This window comes from Dermacentor andersoni, chromosome 1 (assembly GCF_023375885.2).
Source record: "Dermacentor andersoni chromosome 1, qqDerAnde1_hic_scaffold, whole genome shotgun sequence".
NCBI classification, from domain to species: domain Eukaryota; kingdom Metazoa; phylum Arthropoda; class Arachnida; order Ixodida; family Ixodidae; genus Dermacentor; species Dermacentor andersoni.
The window spans coordinates 312,906,157-312,925,998 of NC_092814.1; the positions used below are offsets into that span (position 1 = coordinate 312,906,157).

Genomic DNA, 19,842 nt, shown 5'->3' on the forward strand with positions numbered 1-19,842 from the left:
TGTGAGGGACGGCGTAGTAGAGCGCTCCGGATTAATTTTTGGCACCTCAGGTTTTTTAACGGGCACTTAAATCCAAGACAGAAAGAAAGAGAAATCACAAGAGAAAGGCAGGGTGGATAGCTGGAAAGTGCATTCCAGTTTGCTACCCTACTTAGTGATAGGGCTAAAATGGGATTCTGGAATTGAAGCTTGGTGCCAATGACGTGAAATTGATTTAGAAGAAATGTTGAGGTTAGCCCCAGTTTCGAGATATCGGTCGCAAAAATATCCTAGGAATCCCACCTGCCTTCCATTTAGTTTTGTACCACAGTGTGCCAATGAGGCGACCGGTAATGGGTTACGCCATAATGTGTTACGCCGTAATATGTTACGCCGTAATGTGTTACTCCGTAATGTGTTACGCCGTAATGTGTTACGCCGTAATGTGTTACGCCAATAAGCATAGTGCATTTTTGGGGCGAATATTTTATTTCTCAGAAGCTGGACTGGACTTATTGCCTCCCGGTTTCACTTGCGCTGCGATTACAACGTAAATTCGATCCAGTAGAATTTTCGTATTTGCCTAATTGAACATCCTGATTTTTCGCACCCCAAGTATTGTCCGCTTCTACACATAGTCCACCTGGAGAGGTGGAAAAACTGTGGTACTTGCAATAGGCAACTTTTCATAACGATTTCGAAGCTAAAATATATAGAAAAGCCATAACAAACCAGGTGTATATTTCACTTGAAGATGTGTTGTGCGGAAAAAGGCGGTCGCTGCGTTTTACTAAAGGGTGAGTACAATATATAGAGGCATACATTTCCGCGCGTTGTAAGCACCTCTGAAAGCTGAACTTCCGCCTACTGAACGTACACAGCGTATATAAAATTGTACCGTTTAAGTCCCGTCTTAGGAAATATCGTCTAATGTTTCTCTTTAGCATATTTCCGTTTTTTGGACAGCACACTGCACCCTTATTTTTGATAGTGGGTGGCGCTGTCTAAAAAACAACAAAAATTATTTCTCAAGCCTTCTTTCCACAGCACAATCATTTTTTTTCCAGAAAAGCACTTGCGCAGTATTTTCTTTTTTTCTTCTTCGCATTTGTACTCGCGTATTAAGCAAGTGCCTTTTACATGGCGCTTGTGGGCGGTACATTTACGATTAGTATGGCTAGTTGGAATTAGCTCTCGCGTGTCAAACAGTCAGTAAAAAAGGGCATCTTTCTTCGCGCCGTTTGGGGTAAATAGGCGTTTGAGACACAATATCGTGTCGTTCTACATGCGGTCGATAAAAGACGTGCCTGGTTCAGTGCACCGGCGTGACCTCATCAATCCAGAGAGCGTTTTACCGGTTGTCCGTGCTCTGCTCGAAAACCACGTGTTCTCGGTCAGCATGGTAACCGCCTCAAAACATTGCGCGCCAGAGGACTCGCGGCACCGCTTGGGTCAGGGCAATGGTAAGTGCACTGTTGCGCGAGGCCACGTGGTTGGTCGTACGTTAGGTTGGGAATTTATTTCGACCTTGCGATCCCACCGCGTTGCGTCCTGCAGTGGTTGCTGGACAAAATGTGGTACTTTACGTCAAAAGTTTTTGCCTACTTGGACGACGCGCAGCTTCGGACGTGGCACTGTTATTTTCCGATTTGTTTCGGAGGAATTACACGCCTCTGTGGGTGTGTGACGATACGCGACGCCGCTGTCGTTGGCAACGAAATCGGCGTGACGTAGCGACGTGGTTTGAGACAGCCTAAGTGACTATTACCTCAAATCTTCTCGAACACTTTTATTGCAACGCAAACCAAGCAGTGAAGTAAAAAAAAAAACTAAATAAGCAGAACCACGTCCAACAAAATAGGGTGCTCCCGTCATCTTGAGAGGGACTTTCTTGGTTCATCGTTACGTCAGTGTTTATCCACCTACTTTAGCCTATGAGGGCGTTATGTGATGCCGTGATTATTTGTTCAAAGTACACCGCTCAAATAATCACGCTTCACATATCAACTAGCGCGTGTACTGAAAGGTGCGCCTTTTTATGAGAAAAAAAAATCACTCCCGATTTTTTTCTCTCTGAAGATTCAATATCATCAGCGTGTATAGATTTTGTAAGCTGCTGTATTATGCATTAAAAATGCTAATCCGTGGGAACTACTACTGTGGAAATATTTTAAACGAACTTCAATGGCATGGCGCCATAGGATATTGTTACAGGTTGCTCGAAAGGGGCACCAGAAGCCTTATACTTTGTCACCCGGTGCCATTAAATTCAACATCCTACGTTTTCATCTTAAAGGCTTCGTAATTGTAGTACTTCTTAGGATACCGATATTGCATTTCGCTAACCCCGTCTGTAGTCTATAACTGCTATAGACGCTTGGAAAAATGCACAAGAAAACTCCAAAAATGTGATGCGCCGTTTTGTTTTCTTGTAACTCACTTCACAGCAGCATCAATGTTTTGTACCACCTGAACACGACTACGACAAATATCAAAGCCATTCATAACTTGCTTGACCTTACACGCGGCAGAGAAGAGCGTTGCAATAGATATGGGACACATTGCGTATCGATGATCTGTGGAAGTTATGCGGTATTGGAATCAATCCTGCAATTTGCGCAGAGATTCAATAGCTCTTGGTAATGTTTGTCAGAAGAGATGGCGAGGGTGTCCATCTCTGGCCTTTCATTGACAGAATTCAAAGCTACTGGTAGCTTGAGCAATATTACAGGCTCCCGGCCGTCTTGTGGAGGTGCAATGTTTAGCTCAAGCATACGGAAAAAAATCATGTATAGCCAATAACTAAGCTTAACCGACTTCAGTATAGAGAGAAACAAAACATACATAGCTCAAACTCCAGATTTCAACTAGCGAGCTCAGCTTATACTTATCAGACAGTTTGATTTCCGTACGTCGAACGTGCTACACCACAATCTTACCTAGCGCTCCGGCTCACCTGCTGACTTGTACAATTTTGCGCTCGATTGGGCGACTGTTGCTTGGCGACATAAATAGTGCAACAACTGTTTGGGTGTTAAGAGATGCGCTGTTATGACGACCTGAAGGCGGAGTCGTCATAAAGTTTGTAAAACTGCTGGAAAGTTCCAATCGTCACTGTAGTTTCCTCGGCAATTTCTTTTCACAAGGCAGAAATTCCTCCAAATTTCAACACTTTCCGTAGGCTCCCATACTTCGAACTTCGCACACAATTTGGAACTGGTTTCCGGCCGAAAAAAGAGGAAGAAAAAATACAGTACCGCTCATGAGGGGTTTCGGGATAACCATTTGGAGCCATCGAACATTTTCAATTATGCAGTTTGTTATGAGGTGTTTACGATAGACGGCACTTTTACATGTAAATAGCGCCTGCTTCAGCCTCGCGAACGGTAGGGGCACTGGCTGTTCATGTCCCTTAATCCGCGCCCTACGTCAAGCAAGACCCGAGCTGGCTGCCTAACGACAAAAACATACAGGAGCATATAGTCGCAACTGGATGAGGCATCTGTCTACTGCAGTAAAAGTGGGGAGACGACTCAGCGCATTGTAATGCCATGTCAGTGTATTTACCCAACCAGGACCGTAGGGAACGTTCACCTTTCAGAAGCACTGGGGTTCACAACTGATGGGAGCACTAACTGGTCAGCGGTCGAGATAAGCAAGACACATTAGAGCAGTGGTAGAAAAAATAAAGCCTGAAGGAGGCGAAGCCGTGTTCGTTACAGACATAGTCCCCTACAACCTCGACCTGTGCAGTATACAGATAGAGGTTTTAATGGAGGAAACGAATTTAAAGTAGAGATAAGGAAAATGCTAGAACGCAATACATGTAGTGAAACCTCGTCAGCTCAAGCAGGCTAAGAGAGGATTTGTCGCTGTACAGTTTTAATGGAGATACCAATAATAATAATAATAATAATAATAATAATAATAATAATAATAATAATAATAATAATAATAATAATAATAATAATAATAATAATAAGCCTGTTTTATGACCATTGCAGGACGAAGGCCTATCCCTGTGATCTCCAATTACTCCTGTTCTGCGCCAACCGATTCCAACTAGCACCCGCGAATTTCCCAATCTCATCGCTCCACCTAGTCTTCTGTCGTACTCGATTGCGTTTCCCTTCTCTTGGTACTCATTCTGGAACCCTAATCATCCAACGGTTATCTAACCTGCGCATTACATGACCTGCCCAGCTAGAATATCGTCTATAGAATCTCAATTAGAATATCGTCCATACCCGTTGCTTTCTGATCTAAACCGCTCTCTTTCTGTCTCTTAACGTTATGTCTAGCAATCTTCGTTCCATCGCTTTTTGCGCGGTCCTTAACTTGTTCTCAAGCTTCTTTGTCAGTCTCCAAGTCTCTGCTTCATATGTCAGCACCGGTAAAATGCACTGATTGTACACCTTCCTTTTCAATAATGGTAAGCTTCCAGTCAGGAGCTGGCAATGTCTGCCGTATGCGATCCAACCCATTTTTATTCTTCTGTGAATTTCCTTCTCATGATCAGGGTTCCCTGTGATTAATTGACCTTGGTAAACGTGCTCCTTCACAGACTCTAGAGGCCGACTGGCGATCCTGATCTCTTGTTCTTTTGCCCGGCTATTTATCATTATCTTCATATTCTGCATATTAATATTCAACCCCACTCTTACACTCTCTCTGTTAAGGGCCTCAATCATTTGTTGTAACTCGTCTGCATTGTTGCTGAATAGAACAATGTCATCGGCAAACCGAAGGTTGCTGAGATGTTCGCCGTTGATCTGTACTCCTCAGCCTTCCCAGTTTAATAGCTTCAATACATTTTCCAAGCACGCAGTGGATAGCATTGGAGAGATTGTGTCTCCCTGTCTGACCACTTTATTTATAGGTATCTTCCTGCTTTTCTTGTGTAGAATTAAGGTAGCTGTAGAACCTCTGTAGATATTTTCCAAGGTATTTACGTAAGTGTTCTGTACTCCTTGATTACGTAATGCCGCTATGATTGTTGGTATCTCTACTGAATAAAATGCCTTTTCGTAATCTATGAGAGCCATATAGAGAGGCTTATTATACTCTGCGGATTTCTCGATTACATGATTAATGACATGGATGTGATCCATTGTAGAGTATCCCTTCCTGAAGCCAGCCTGTTCCCTTTGTTGACTAAGTCAATTCAATTCAATTCAATTCAATTCAGTCTTTATTTTTCTCTTGGACAGAGAAGGAGACAGGACTAAAAGCTCGTAAGCTTGACAGTGGTCCTGCCCCCTTTATCAACTTGGCAGTACAGTACACAGGTAGAGATTTTCAATTTTCCAAATAAACACTGAAACAAAATAACAAAACATTTTGTAAAAAGCAGCGCTAAGCATTGCAGCACAAACATGGGTATTAGAAAAACAAATAACTGGTCATGGGGAAACGAAAAAAAAAAAATAATAACAGGTATAGGTTTAAACTGAGTGCAACATTACGTAACCTTGCTAAGAAAAAATCGCTTAATAACATCACTTGAATGCTGAAAGGGGTCAAACAATTCTTTGTTTAATTTATTTAATAATACTGGAACAGTATAAGAAAGAGACTGCTCGGTATAATATGCCCTAGGCGTCGGCACTAACCAAATTTCTTTATGTCTGGTCTGCAGGATATGCGTGTTTTTCTCAAGTTTTGCCAGATAACTAATATAATGTTCATCACTGTGTGAAGAGCGTTTATAGATAATTAAAAGTCTGTAATTGTAGAAACTATAGATTGGCAGGATTTCATATTTTAAAAACAAGTCATGTGTGGGGGAACAATAAGGAACACCAGCAATGCATTTTACAGCTCTTTTTTGAAGAAGGTGAAGCTTGGATAAATCTGTGACACCCGTAGTGCCCCAAACGGTACAACAATATTGCAAAAGAGAAAGAACTAATGAGTTGTATAGCAATAGCCTAACTTTCACAGGAAGAATACCGCGCAGCCGCAACATGACACCGACAGCTGAAGACACTTTTGATCTGATATAGTCAACATGATCATTCCAAGTCAAATGATTTGAAAATATAACGCCAAGGATTTTAACAGAATCTACAATTTCAACAGTATCAGAGCTTAAGAACACGTTCAACGGCCTAAAAATTATTATTCCTTTTGGAAAGTACAATATTATTTTTGTCTTTTTAGAATTAATCTTCAAACAATTTGATTTTGCCCATGTATTTAATGCACTCAGTGTTTTGATTGCTTTCTCTTCAATGTCACTTTCTGATCTCCCGGTTATGAACACCGAAGTGTCATCAGCGTAGGATACAATCTTTCCATCAGTTACACATTGCACAATATCATTTATATAGATTAAAAATAAGAGCGGTCCCAATATGCTTCCTTGGGGGACTCCTGCATAAATATTTTGTATTGAAGACAACGAATTTTTAAAGTCAACATATTGTGTTCTGTTCGACAAATACGATTTCATAAGATCGTGAGCTTTTCCTCGGACACCATAGCTTGCCAGTTTATGTAGTAAAATTCTGTGTTTTATCAAGTCAAAAGCCTTAGTAAAATCTATATATATGCCTGCACCTATTTCCTTATTTCCTTATTTCCTTTAAGTCCAGTGTTGCCCTTATTCTATTGCAGAATATTTTGTTAATATTTTATTTACTACTGGGAGGAAGCTAATGGGCATATAATTTTTCAGTTCTTTAACGTCTCCCTTTCTGTGGATTATTATGATTTTTGCATTCTTCCAGTTTTCTGGGACCTTTGCAGTCGATAGACAATTCGTACAAAGAACAGCCAGTTTTCCAAGCATTAGGTCTCCTACATCTTTGGTTAAATCGACTGTTATTCCATCTTCTCCTGCCGCTTTTCTCCTTTCATGTCTTGCAGTGCTCTTCTGACCTCATCGCTAGTTATAGGAGGAGTTTCTGTATCGTGTTCATTACTGTTTGTAATTGACTGGGTACTGTACTGTACTCCAGTGGGTACTGTACAGGCCAGTATAGAATTCTTCCGCTGTTTTTACTATATCTTAGAGATTGCTGATGATATTACCCTGCTTATCTTTTAGTGAATACATCTTGGTTTGTCCTATGCCAAGTTTCTTTCTCCCTAATTTCAGGCTGCGTCCATTTTTACGGCTTCTTCAGTCTTTCTCACGTTATAGTTGCGAATATCACTTACTTTCGTCTTGTTGATCAGTTTTGATCTCTTGAGTTGGACACTTTCATTTTTTTGTCGTTTCTTTATTAGGTCCTTTATTACTTGGGAGAGTTTGCCAACTGGTTGCCTTGGTGCCTTGCCTCCCAGTTCAATTGCTGCCTCTGAAGCCAACCTCGTTACGGTTTCATTCATTAGCTCTATGTCATCATAATCTCTCTGTTCTAAGGCTGAATATTTGTTTGCAAGTACCAGCCTGAATTTGTCTGCTTTTACTGTTACTTCCTCAAGGTTGAGCTGTTTCTTCTTGACCGATTTTGCTCTTTCTCTCTTCAAATTGAGGTCAATCCTAGCTTTACCCTACGTGTAACTTCTACATCCGGCACCATGCTGGGATCAACAGAAAGTATGAAGTCAATTTCATTTCTTATTTCCCCATTAGGGCTTTTCCAGGTACACTTTCTGCTGTTACGCTTCTTGAAGAAGGTGTTCATTATTCGAAGCTTATTTCTTTGGGCGAATTCTACCAGCATCTCTCCTCTAGCGTTCCTAGAATCGACGCCGTGGTTACCAATTGCTTGTTCCCCACCCTGCTTTTCCCCCACTTTTGCATTGAAGTCGCCCATTACTATAGTATACAAAGTTTGCACTTTTCTCATCGCTAATTCAACATCTTCATAAAACTGATCTACTTCGTCATCATCGTGACTGGATGTTGGAGTGTAGGCTTGTACTACCTTTCATGTAAACCTCTTATTAAGCTTGATTACGACTACAGCTACCCTCATTAATGCTGTAGAATTCGTCAATGTTGCCCGCTATGTGCTTAGGGATTAGAAATCCTACCCCGTATTGCTTCTTATCTTGGAGACATCTATAGCAGAGGACATGTCCGTTATTCAGCAATGTATAAGCCTCACCAGTTCTAATCTCACTAAGGCCTATGATATCGCAAACATGTCTGATAATTCCTCAAGGGTCCTGCTAAGCCAGCCTCACTCAGGACGGTTCGGGTGTTAAACGTTGCAAGGGTCAGATTGTTAATCATCGTCATTACCTGAGTTACGATTATGTTCAAGCGAGCGGGTTCTACTGGCACGGGTATGGAAGGAGGGGGGAGGAAAGGGTTGTCAGATACATTTTCACCGACACTTCTACCATGCCTCACGGATTCCCCTATTGGTATAAGTATAACGCGAAAAGAACTTTTCAGAGAAAAGAAGTAATAAATACGATTATAACGACCTCTAATTCATTCACAAACTTCACCTCTATAAAAGCCATTCCAACCTATAGGTTACAGCAGGGCGCACGGTGTCTGTCCCAGGCATGCTTCGTTGCCGGCACACCACCCACTGCGTAATACGAACTTTACAACTGTACTGTGGTGCGCAGCCCGGAGGGGCCGAATGGTTGCGTGCCAGGGCCGCAGGCAGGTCCGTCCGACCGGTTAGCGCCGTGAGTTTTTTGGCACCGTTGCTGCCATTCCATGCAGTGACAGGCTAATTTGTGCACACAACTTAGTCGTGTGGTAGTCAAGCTTGTTGTGCCTTGACACGAGAATCGCGAAATTGGGTACTGGAAAGAAAGAAAGGAAGGAACGAAGAAAGAATGAAAAAAAAACGAAGGAAGGAAGGAAGGAAGGAAGTAAGGAAGGAAGGAAGGAAGGAAGGAAGGAAGGAAGGAAGGAAGGAAGGATAGCTTTATTGCATAAGCGTGCTTCTGAATGTAACGCTAGGTGCGTTGTACTGCTGTTTATTACGAAAAGTGTACTGGAAAGGCGCTGACAGGGTATTAGTTTTGAGCTAGCATTACTATGCTTCATACTTTCCAGATACAGCAGCAATCACCTACACGCATTCTATCTGCTGAATTTGTTGCTGCAATTTAGGTTCCAACTAGAAATTATCAGCCTTGGAGTAAGTATAGTAAGTAAGTATAGTAAGTATAGTAAGTATAGTAAGTATTGTAAGTAAGTAAGTAAGTAAGTAAGTAAGTAAGTAAGTAAGTAAGTAAGTAAGTAAGTAAGTAAGTAAGTAAGTAAGTAAGTAAGTAAGTAAGTATAGCTTATACGAAGTAAAGCAGGTACTCAAATATGGTTACAACGGAAATAGCATCGATTACTGTTATTTCCTCGTTTTGTAAGAGCTAATTTATTCCTTCATGTGCAACACCGACCCACATGCATACGTTCAACAGGACGATTGAATCTAGACCGCCATCGAGCCTCATCTCAGTATGCGTTAGTCTCATCTGCCGTGGCCTTGCGTGAGTAATGATACCATCGAACCACTGCACAAGTTCTTTGACGACGAGGAGAACCAAAAATAAAGCACGATGCTCAAGTCAAGATTGCTGGAATGGTATTGAATGTTGCTTCACGCGTTCGTGCACAAACACGCATACGGCCTAAAAAATTGCGTAATGAAGTGTCCTACTCAGGTTGCTAGCAGCCACTATATCTGCCAGGCCTGTTTCCACATTTGTTTCCCTTGTTCGCCGCCTATGAACGCAGGCCAAAGGCTGGCTGTCATTCCTTGCGGTGTGCCTAGCGGGCTTCGCCGTGCTGTACCAAGTCGAGGTGGACCAAGATCGCTGGGTTGCTTTACAAGTCATCACGCTGAAGGCCAGCACGAGTGACGCCTACCGCTTTGTCACCAGCTCCGAGTACATGAGCAAGGCAAGTCCCTACCAGGGGCATTATAAATGTCTTTGGAGAGTCGTTAGTAAAATATGTTTTTACTGCAAGTATAATGCGATCGTGTTGGCGCACTCACATTGACATTCCAAGCATGGTGGCGCGCCAGTGTTATCATTTGCATTATTACAGTTGTCTTTATTGGCGTGGGGCGTCATCAACCAGCGAAAACTGTCCCCGCTTCCATTTACCCCCGTGAACACGATGGAATCCCACGGGACGTGTTTTCATGCATGTGAGTGAACGAGGATGATGCCGTCGTGATTTTGCTAGCGACGTCGAATCAATACTTTTCACTCTTATCGCAAGTCCACAGAAGATATATTTGCTGACGTCACGGGCATCGAGAGCCCTAGGCATGGAATGTTATACTGGACGAAGGGAATATTCGTGCAACTGATTTGCAGTAGGCGCTTAACAGCTGAATTAACACGGTAAGCTGGGCGAGTTGGTAACTGAACATAACCTTGGGGTGTGTAGCGCAACCCGGACGAAGGACGAAAGCTCGTATCGTCTTCTTCCATTTGTCCTTCATCCGCGTTGCGCTGCCCACCCCTAAGGTTATGCTTAGCAACTGTCCTCTATGACAGGATGACATACAGTTTGAATTAATTTTTTTTTTAAATTCCAATGTTGTCCGGGCCAAAACCACAATCTGATTATTTGGCAGGCCACAGTCATCGGATCCGGATTAATGTCGACCACCTTGGATCTTTTTCTTTTTAGCATGCTCCTACCTTCAAGTACTCGAGCCTTTTTGCATTTCGCCCTCGTCGAAATGCGGCCGCCGCGGTTATGATGGGACCAGCGATATGACCTAAAGTGTGGCTGCGGGTGTACTTTGTCATTATATTCATTTAGTTGTTGAATATTACACCTTTATAATCGGTGATCTGAGCGAAGTGTTTGCAACATACCTCTAAAGCTTCCCAGGGGCGCAGGCGTGCGACGCAGTTCCTGCAGCAACGCTTGTTAAAACTGGCTTCCCCACTTTAAGCTCGCCTTTGAGGAGAAGCCTGCTTTACAAATTCCTTTGATCTTTACATTTGGTTGCCCATATGCCGGGTGGGGAGGAGCTTTTCAGTGCGTGTGTAAGCGATAACGTGCGCGCAATAACAGAAAACGCGTAAGTAAAATAAACTCACGAAGGTTGCCTAGGACGAATTGCTTACGCTGTGAAACGTTGGATTCGTTTTTAGTGGATTAGTCTAGGACACAGTCGCACATGCGTTGCTCTGTTGCTGTGTTCCAAGCGGGCACGTCCACTAAACGAGGAAGTTGCCTGCTCAAGTGATGTCTGAAGCGGGAAAGCAGCGTGAGAGCATACAAGGGGGTGGGAGGTGTTGAAGGGAGTGTGCTCCATAAATCTAAAATGGCTGCCGCAGACAGCGACGAAGTAGTTCAGTCGAGGGAAAGTAGGAGTGTAATGACTAATGAGACTTCACACATGCGGTGCAAGAATGATAGTGATAGCTGATGTGTGAGACACAACGCGGAGGATGGCGCACAACTCCGATAAACCATGCATTTAGCCGAATATTGAAAACAGAGCAAGGCAGTTCTGCACCCCTATTTGATGTCTTTGTTGTTGTTTTTCTCTCACGTATTAGCCAGAACACATCCATACGGACAACGATGGTAGCACATCTGCCGCACCGTCATGTCATGTTTCATTATTAGTACAACTGTGACGCCGCAACCTTATACGTTTTCATTCTGTTTATTCTGCGACTTCAGACTTAGATAGAGCTTGACAAATCTTAATTTAATTAGGTGCTCTAATTCCCTCTTCTTGCAGTGGCTGCCGTTCGTAAGCTCGGTCCTCGAAGCCGATGGCAAGCAGATGTCGGTTGGAAAACATTACCGAGCTACCTACGAGTTCCCCCTGATAGGTGAGATAGGCAGTATTATCTGTGTTCTTTTATATTGCCTTAGTATAACGAATGATAGGTTTGATGCTTCGTGCGTGGAAAAAATGTTTACAGCGATATGTTTACAAAGCACGCTTCATGGGCACTCTGACTCTGGCGTAACACGTTTTTACAAGACCGATATTAAGCACCATTGTGAGGAGAACAACCATCCAACCGGCAGGCTTTAGCTTAATAGGAAAGTAAATGTCTTAACCGTTGGGCCATGTTATGGGCGTAAAGCGTGTAAATGACGCTATATTTCTGAAACATGAGTGACCAGCCGGAAATAAAACGGCATTTGTGGTGGTAACATGTTTCACGAATCTAGAAACCAACTGGCCCGTCTAACAGCATTAGTAACAAATATTTTAGCCTACGTTTCATATATTCTTAAGCTGGTCCATGGTATTTGAAAACGAGACAGAAGAGTAATGGTTGCAGCCATGGGCATCGAGAGTCATAGGCAGGGAGGTGTTCTGTTGTACTGGACTAAGGAAATATTCGTGCAACTGGTCAGCTGTAAAGGCCTCACAGCTGTCCCTCAAGGCAGAATGACGTACAATTTATATTTATTTCAGTTCAAGTTTCACGTACCAAAACCAAGATGTGATTATGAGGCACACCGTTGTGGCGGACTCTGAATTAATGTTGACAACCTTGGATCATGTGCGTGTCGAATAACAGTGTGCGAACAAGGAAAGCCTCAATCTAGAGTCAACGTTTTCACAAGGCTACTCGTCGAAACATTGGCTCTCGGCTGAGAATCTTTTTGTTCGGCCACTGTTGATCAAAACTTAAGGGAGTGCCACCTGCTGGAAACAAGAACCTGGGAAAAAAATCAGCAGACTTGAGCAATTATTCCGGCTCTGGATTTATTTGCTGTTACAGTAGTAGGCTCTCATAGCGAACACCACCATCTTCTAAAAAACTTCTGGCTTGAGATACAGGCAAAGTCGCCCTCGTCATCTACAGTGTTGCCATGTAGCAATCAATGAGGGAAACGGATGGCAGGCTCTCGAACCTATGTTTATTCTTTTTTATGAACAAGGTTTTCGCATCTTCTGCAACTTTAGCGAGCAGTGCTGGTGTATAAGAGAGATTTATTAGCTTAGCTTTTACGGTCCGTACCGCTCGTGCCGGCGTATCCTAACAATTTGCATAATGTCTGCTGCTGCAGCGGAAGACGGAATACTGAACTCGCTCTGCGGCAGAGTTGATTGAGCGGCACAGTGTGGCGGCGCGTCCATTTCTTTGATATGCTTTTTTTTTTCCTTTTTGACGCTTTGCAGCAAGCTGCCTCGTGGCGTTCGCGTCTTTGGGATGCGCGCTTGAATATGCGAAATCAAATTAGTCCTCTGTGGTTCCTCAGCGCGGTAAATGCGAGTGGAGCGGACTGTAGGAGATGCCCAGCTAACGCTAACGCTTGCCCGTTCTTCAACTGCCGCTGGCAGGCACATCTCTTGCAATGCACTGGCAAACGCGTGTGCTTCGTGGCCGTAATATCTGCGTAATATATTTATTTTGGTATTTGCTGAGGCGCTGATCCAATCTCCTCCCAAAGAATATATCACCGCAGACCTCGAGGTCCGTGAAACACTTCCGTTTTTCACAGGCGGCAGCATGCGACGAAACGTGCTGTCAGGTTGTTGCCATATTCACAGATTACACAGTGTCGCTGCAGAAATAAGGGGATTGCAATAACTGGCAGCATTTCACAGTGCTGGCTGCACGATACTTACGACAGCCTCGATACGTCAGAGCTTGCCCCGTACACTTACGCACAGTTCATGCAGTCCGGCGTGGCACAGGAGCTAGACGATTCTAATCTCGAGACAAGTGACGACAGTTGACATCGTCAAACCAGATTCAGCGTATGTTACTCAACATTGGTCCCTTCTGTCGCCATTGCCGTGTGGCCAGCGCTGAGTCTTGGCGGTCGTTTTACTGTATCCTTGGATTTGTGCAATAATTGGCGCCGTGGACCAGTTGAACACTGTAAAATTATTGTAAATTCTACCGAATGAAAACGGGGATCGCCATTATGTGGCACTTTGCAGGCGAGTTCCACATGTCGTACCATGTGGTGGAGTACGTGCCCCATCGGAAGGTAGCCGTAGAGAGCGAGTCGTGGCTGCGTCCTCGCCTCGAGCTGCGCTTCGAGCCCAGCGATGACGCCCAGTGCCGCATGCACGTCCTGGTATCCTTCCGCCGACGCAGCTACCTCTTTCAGGTAAGGGTACAGTCAGAAAGAGAGAAAAAAATATTTTTTAATGTGGGAAAGGCAGAAAGGTCAACCTCAGGAATTCTTTCACCGGCGTGATATTGTAGAAGGATAAAGGGAGAATGGGAAATAGAGAGAGAGAGAGAGAGAGAGAGCAGAAGACGGTAATAGTAGGAAGAGGAGGAAAGAGAAAAGAAGAAGGCAGGGAGGTTAACCAGAATAACGTCCGGTTGGCTACCCTACACCGGGGGAATGGGAAAGGGGAAAGCAAAGATCACAGGGAGAGAGAGGAGGGAAGGAAAGAAGGAAATTGCGGCAAGTTCGCTGACGCGTGTGGTTTTACAGAAATTGCATTAATAGTCACATGTGGTCGCACAAACCCGTCGTCCTTAAGAAACACAAAAGCGCCTTCACCACTTTATGGGCCAACGGGCGATGTGGGCGGTGTTCCAGCAGCACCTGCACAGAAAGCGGCCGATTGTCCAGTTTACTTCTTCTGCATGAAAAGTACAGCAACCACGTGCACATCTATACCGATGTATCGACTACGTCGTGCAGTTCTGGTGGTGCCGTGGTTATACGAACGCGAGGAATGACACTGCGGTTCAAGACATCGCATGTCACGACCTCAACGGCGGCAGAACTAACGGCCCTGCGTCGAGCACTGGAATTCATTGATTCTGAAAGACCCAGAAAATGGGCTGTGTTCTGTGATTCAAAACCGGCATTACAGTGCACGCAGTCAGTTCTCCGACACGGATGTCATGACCAATTGACATACGAAGTCGTCAAACTTCACCATGATGTCCAACAAAAATTCCACGAAGTCGTTTTTCAGTGGGTACCTGGCCACTGTGGAATCAGTGGCAATGATTCCGCCGATAACGCTGCTCGCACAGCTCATCAAGAAGAGCACAGCGTTCCGATTCCGCTTTCGAGGACTGACGCTGCAAGGCAGCTTCGACACCTGGCACGCATCCTCACAGTGACCGAGTGGAACTCGCCAAACTTACGACTTACACGACTACATCGACTAAACCCCTCCCTGCAGCTCCGACCTCCACTCGGACTTCCTCGACGTGAAGCTACGCTTCTCTGTCGCCTTTGGTTAGGAGTTGCCTTCACAAAGGCATACTCTACATTAATTGGAGTGACTGACAGTGCAGCATGCGAGGTCTGTGGCACCGAAGAAAACATCGACCACCTGCTGTGCCACTGTCCAAGATATGCCCTAGAGAGACAAGAACTTGCCAAAGCTTTCCAAAAACGGTAATAGTATAGAGTGAAATATGCACAGGTGCGACGAGCAAACATATTCAGCGCTCAGAATCTCACAAGCGCATGCACATGTCACGCATTTTTAGAGACTGGACATTAGGCCACTCTTTGCAAACAATGTCAAGTAAGAATTTTTATAGGACTAAGCACCACGCAGAAGTAGCGCGCGGTACCAGTGGGGCACTAATGTCATCACACGCGACAAGAAATAATGCGCCCAAGTGTCACTAGAACAACAGCACCAGCAACAGTAGAGGAGCCACCGCTGTACGACAGAGAACTGTTGCTGTTGCTGCTGAACCGAAGGCGACGTCTTTACGCGGCACTGATTGCGCTACGAGCATTAGTGAGTCCGCGGCTCGACGTCGGCCGCCGCAGCTGGCGGCACCTGACCACACTGACGGGGACGGCGTCACTAGGACGCGCAGAGTGACGTCACAGTTGACTCACGGTCGACGACTCGACGCGCGAACCGTGCCTTTCCAAGCGCCATCAAGACATCATTCAGCAAACATCATTCTTGACATCAGTCAGCAATCAGTTTTATCAATTTGACGCGTGCGAAAGCGGTTGGCACGTTCAAACTGACGGCCCTTCTGACGTTTCAAAGCCACACTGCACTTTCTCTATCTGCATTTCCTCTATTCTCTCTCTCTCTCTTACTGCAGTCTTCCCGCGCGACGGTTTACAAACAGGACCGACTGGCTTAATGGCTATGAGGTATAAGTCACATTACCTACAAAGAAATCCCGCGTTGCCAAGTTAGTACGCGATAGAGCATGTGCGCAGAGAGCTGCCCCATAGCGTGACATAACGACCGCGACCGTATAGTTAGCGAGCAGGTAAACAGTGTTCTGCACATGAGGTCACAGCATGCACATTTGCTGTATAGAGCGAGCAGGTAGTTTTATCACAGTGTGCATGCAAAACCGAGTGCATCCTTGTGGGTCCGCCGGTGTATCGGAGCGCCATAGTTTTTGAAAAGGGTATTGCCCATCTTCAGGGTCATTCAACATCTGGCCTTGTGTTTCACAGCCCTTGGATACCACTGAAGAGCAAACCATGAGGCAGAACAATTCGGGCTAATTTATCCCGATTCTCATTCTACGAAGTAACAGTGAATAAGAAGAAACAACGTAGTAAATATGGTCTGTTTGTCGCCGCTTTCTTGTACGAAACCCCTTTACACGTTCAATCTGGCTGTGGTTCTCACGTCCCATTTCCATCGTGGCGTGTCCCAACCGCGTATAAAGAGACGCTAAGAAGCAACATAAAACGAGTTTCGGCAGGTTTCACTCTGCTTTATTGAGCTATGTTTTATTTTACTTTTAAAAATTAACACATGAGTTATCGCCGGCAACGGCTACCCCTTTCCGCTGAAACAAAAAGTTAGAATGCTGCGTAAGGTAATGCTTAAAACGGAATAACGTCTAATTAAAAAAAAATTCCAATTGAAACAAAGTCCGTGGATGACAGACACGCACAGGCTTCAGATGCACGAATGAGACATAATTACACACGACGCATTCGAGCCAATTATCATCACAAATGCCGTTGTTCCCAAAGAAGCGTTGAAGTGCTTACATGGCTTTGTTGTGCACTTGATAGCCATGGGCCTAACACCTTGGACAGTGAAAAAAGCCCATTTGAATAAATTAAGCGCAGTTCTTGTTAAATGCACTATACATGTGTAGTGTGCTGGGGACAGTCGAGTAGTAGGCAGTATACATTCTCGTCGTCGCGGCGGCAGGAATATTTTGGCGGGAATACACGCTTAATTCGAAATATGTAGTGCCTGGTGTAAGTAGTTCCGAGGTGCTCTTTTTAAGAAATCAGTAAGTGTGCTTCTTCTTTCTGATATATATATATATATATATATATATATATATTGTGTGTGTGTGTGTGTGTGTGTGTGTGTGTGTGTGTGTGTGTGTGTGTGTGTGTGTGTGTGTGTGTGTGTGTGTGTGTGTGTGTGTGTGTGTGTGTGTGTGTGTGTGTGTGTGTGTGTGTGTGTGTGTGTGTGTGTGTGTGTGTGTGTGTGTGTGTGTGTGTGTGTGTGTGTGTGTGTCATTGCTCGGGGCGCGGTTGTATCCAACGCATCGTAGTTGCAGAAAAGCAAATTGCATAAAGAAGAAGACAGCCGCCTCGTTGGCGCTTCTTTCGAGTCACTCTTACTATAAATGCCTTGTTCATTATGTCCCAGATCCCGTGCCGTAAAATAATTCAAAGCTTTTAACTACACCGTTTGTGATGGTGGTAGTCGAATTAGGCAAAAAGAGCTGTTTTCTGCTTGTCACACGGCGGCGCCGATATCAGTGCTAGTCACCTATGTGTAACGGTGCTGCGAGCTTTAAATCGGTTTCTCTTATCAAGTACTTCTCCTCTCTTATCCGCAGTACACGCTTGGTCCCGTGTTGCACTTCGTAAGCAACCAGCAACTCCAGCGCTCCCTGTTCCTGCTACGAATGGTCTTCCCGCAGTGACTAGGGCGTAGCCGGCCCCGCGCTCCCAAGCGTGGGCCGGAGTCGCTCGTCGTGAAGCTGCCCAGCGCGGGGTTCCGATACTGAGCAACATGCACGGTGCAAGGCCCGCGTGCGCAAATGCCGAGCCCCGTGCTCCACTTCGGACGACGTGGAGTGGGACAATGAACTGTACATTCTATGTGCATACAAGCTGAATTCTCTCTCTCGCTTTTTTTTTTCGGCCGTAAATATTTTGTATCCTTACCATTCTGACTTTAAGCGTTCCTCACTATGTCTCGTCGTAATCTTTTTGTTATATGCTGGAAATTGCTTAGTCTGTACAAGTGAGGAGGAGGGTGAAAGGTGGGTGGCATTTTATTGTAAGTGCATCTCAAAATAATTTCGTAATAGCGGATACAGCAGCAAATAAAACGTTCGAGGTGATGCTGCAAGGAGGCAAGCTATACACTCCCGATGGAGATTCTTTCTCGAATGATGATGATGATTTATTGGCAACCCTTTCGAAACGGGGCTGTGACAAGTAGTCACCTAGCCTGCTTCAGCTAATCAGGTGATCTATACATATTTATCAGTCTAGCATTTTTTTCTGTGTCTGCTTAATATTTCCTCTCTTCCTTAAAACATCTATACCTAGAAAGAGCGTAGGTTTGGGCATGTTGATATTCCATAACTTTTAGGTTTTTAGCGCACGAAAAAGGGACGAGAAACAGAGGTACGACTCGGACACAACGCTGTGTCCGCGTCGTACCTCTGTTTCTCGTTCATTTCTCGTGCGCTAAAAACCTAAAAATCTATACCTAGCTTGCACCTGGCTGTAACGGATCTGGTCTTATCAACCGCTTCACTGCTTTTTTCCCCAATATACTCTAAAGGTACGTCTCTTGCTTATCTTGATCCTGACCAGTTCATGCTTCCATCTCTTTTAAATACCCGCGCTTCTGGAATGTAAACGTTTCCTGCGGGTCATGCTGCGTGAATGCTCATTCGCAATCCATTATGATGGGCTGAGTGTATCCAGTTTCTTGCTTCCGCAGACACACGTCTCGTCCTGTTGCAAACATTTGCTCTAGTACGTTTGCTCAGTGGCTATGGTGTTGGGCTACTATGCAACAGGTCGTAGGATCGAATCCAGGCCCCGGCGGCCGCATTTCAATGAGGGCGAAATGCAGGAACACTCGTGTACTTACATTTAGGTGCACGTTAAAGAACACCAGACGGTCCAAGTTTCCGGACTTTCCCACTACGGCGTGCCTCATAAACAGATCAGGGTTATGGCACGTAAAACCTCATAATGTAATGTCCTTACGCAACCACCTCGTGCCTAAAATAGCAAGGCATTACCATGGTGCTATCGTACAGGTTTTCTCGTGTCATTTCTTTCTGGCCATTCTTGTAAATCTCGATTATCTTTTTTGTTTCCATCCGTTAATCCAATGTGCTGCCTCTGTTGCTCTCGTATTTTTGTTGATGATTCATGGTTATCTGTTTACACTGTCAGTTACCCTGTACTTGACTGCCAACTTTCTTGGCTGAAGGTGACGAAGGGACTACTTCGGTTCATGAAGGATACGGGATTGGTCAAGCGGCTGTGACAGTGATGTCACGTACCGCACAAGAGTGACAGACTGTAACCAACGATGTGTGTGCCGTGTTATGTGCCCTCTATCTCTTCTCCCCATCTTTCATCCCCCCCATCCCGCTCCCATGTGTAGGGTAGCAAACCGGTTAGGCTAAACTGGTTAACATCCCTGCCTTCCTTCTCCACTTTTTCCTTCCTTCCTTCCTTGGCATCTTCCTCAATTCTGCGTCCACGCTTTCGAGGTACAGATATTTGCGCACTTTAGTCACCCATTTATTTTCATCAATGCTGCTGAGTCTCCAAACCGAATTTTCCGCTGCGATTGTCTGTCTTCAAAAGAGCTACAACCCATGTCGCTCTGCACTGCCTTATTGGTTAACAATGGATCTTTGGTTAACTTCCAACCCAGACAAGATGTCCGATTTTAAGCACAGAGTGGCGTTTGCAAAAGTTAGCGTTGGCATCATTACTCCTGCGTCCTTTGCTAGATTCCTCGCACCAGTCCATATTTACTGTCTCTCCAAAGTGCTCTATGTTTCATTATTGCTGTA

The 19,842-nt window shown here is 44.7% G+C and overlaps 1 protein-coding gene across 1 annotated transcript; it reads left to right on the top strand.

Moving 5' to 3' along the window:
- The first annotated feature begins 1,414 nt into the window (after positions 1 to 1,414).
- On the top strand, positions 1,415 to 18,340 carry LOC126548400 (uncharacterized). Its single transcript, XM_055063054.1, has 5 exons — positions 1,415 to 1,442; positions 9,635 to 9,799; positions 11,616 to 11,709; positions 13,788 to 13,960; positions 17,626 to 18,340. Exons 1-5 carry the CDS (start codon positions 1,440 to 1,442, stop codon positions 17,710 to 17,712), a joined length of 522 nt encoding a protein of 173 aa, XP_054919029.1. The 5' UTR covers positions 1,415 to 1,439; the 3' UTR covers positions 17,713 to 18,340.
- Positions 18,341 to 19,842: the final 1,502 nt, after the last annotated feature.

What these genes read in the sequence shown, in the direction of transcription:
- LOC126548400 (XM_055063054.1), top strand. An exon ending in CTACGAGTTCCCCCTGATAG is followed by an intron (nt 11,710 to 13,787) that starts GTGAGATAGGCA and finishes GGCACTTTGCAG; the next exon opens with GCGAGTTCCACATGTCGTAC. An exon ending in GACGCAGCTACCTCTTTCAG is followed by an intron (nt 13,961 to 17,625) that starts GTAAGGGTACAG and finishes TCTTATCCGCAG; the next exon opens with TACACGCTTGGTCCCGTGTT.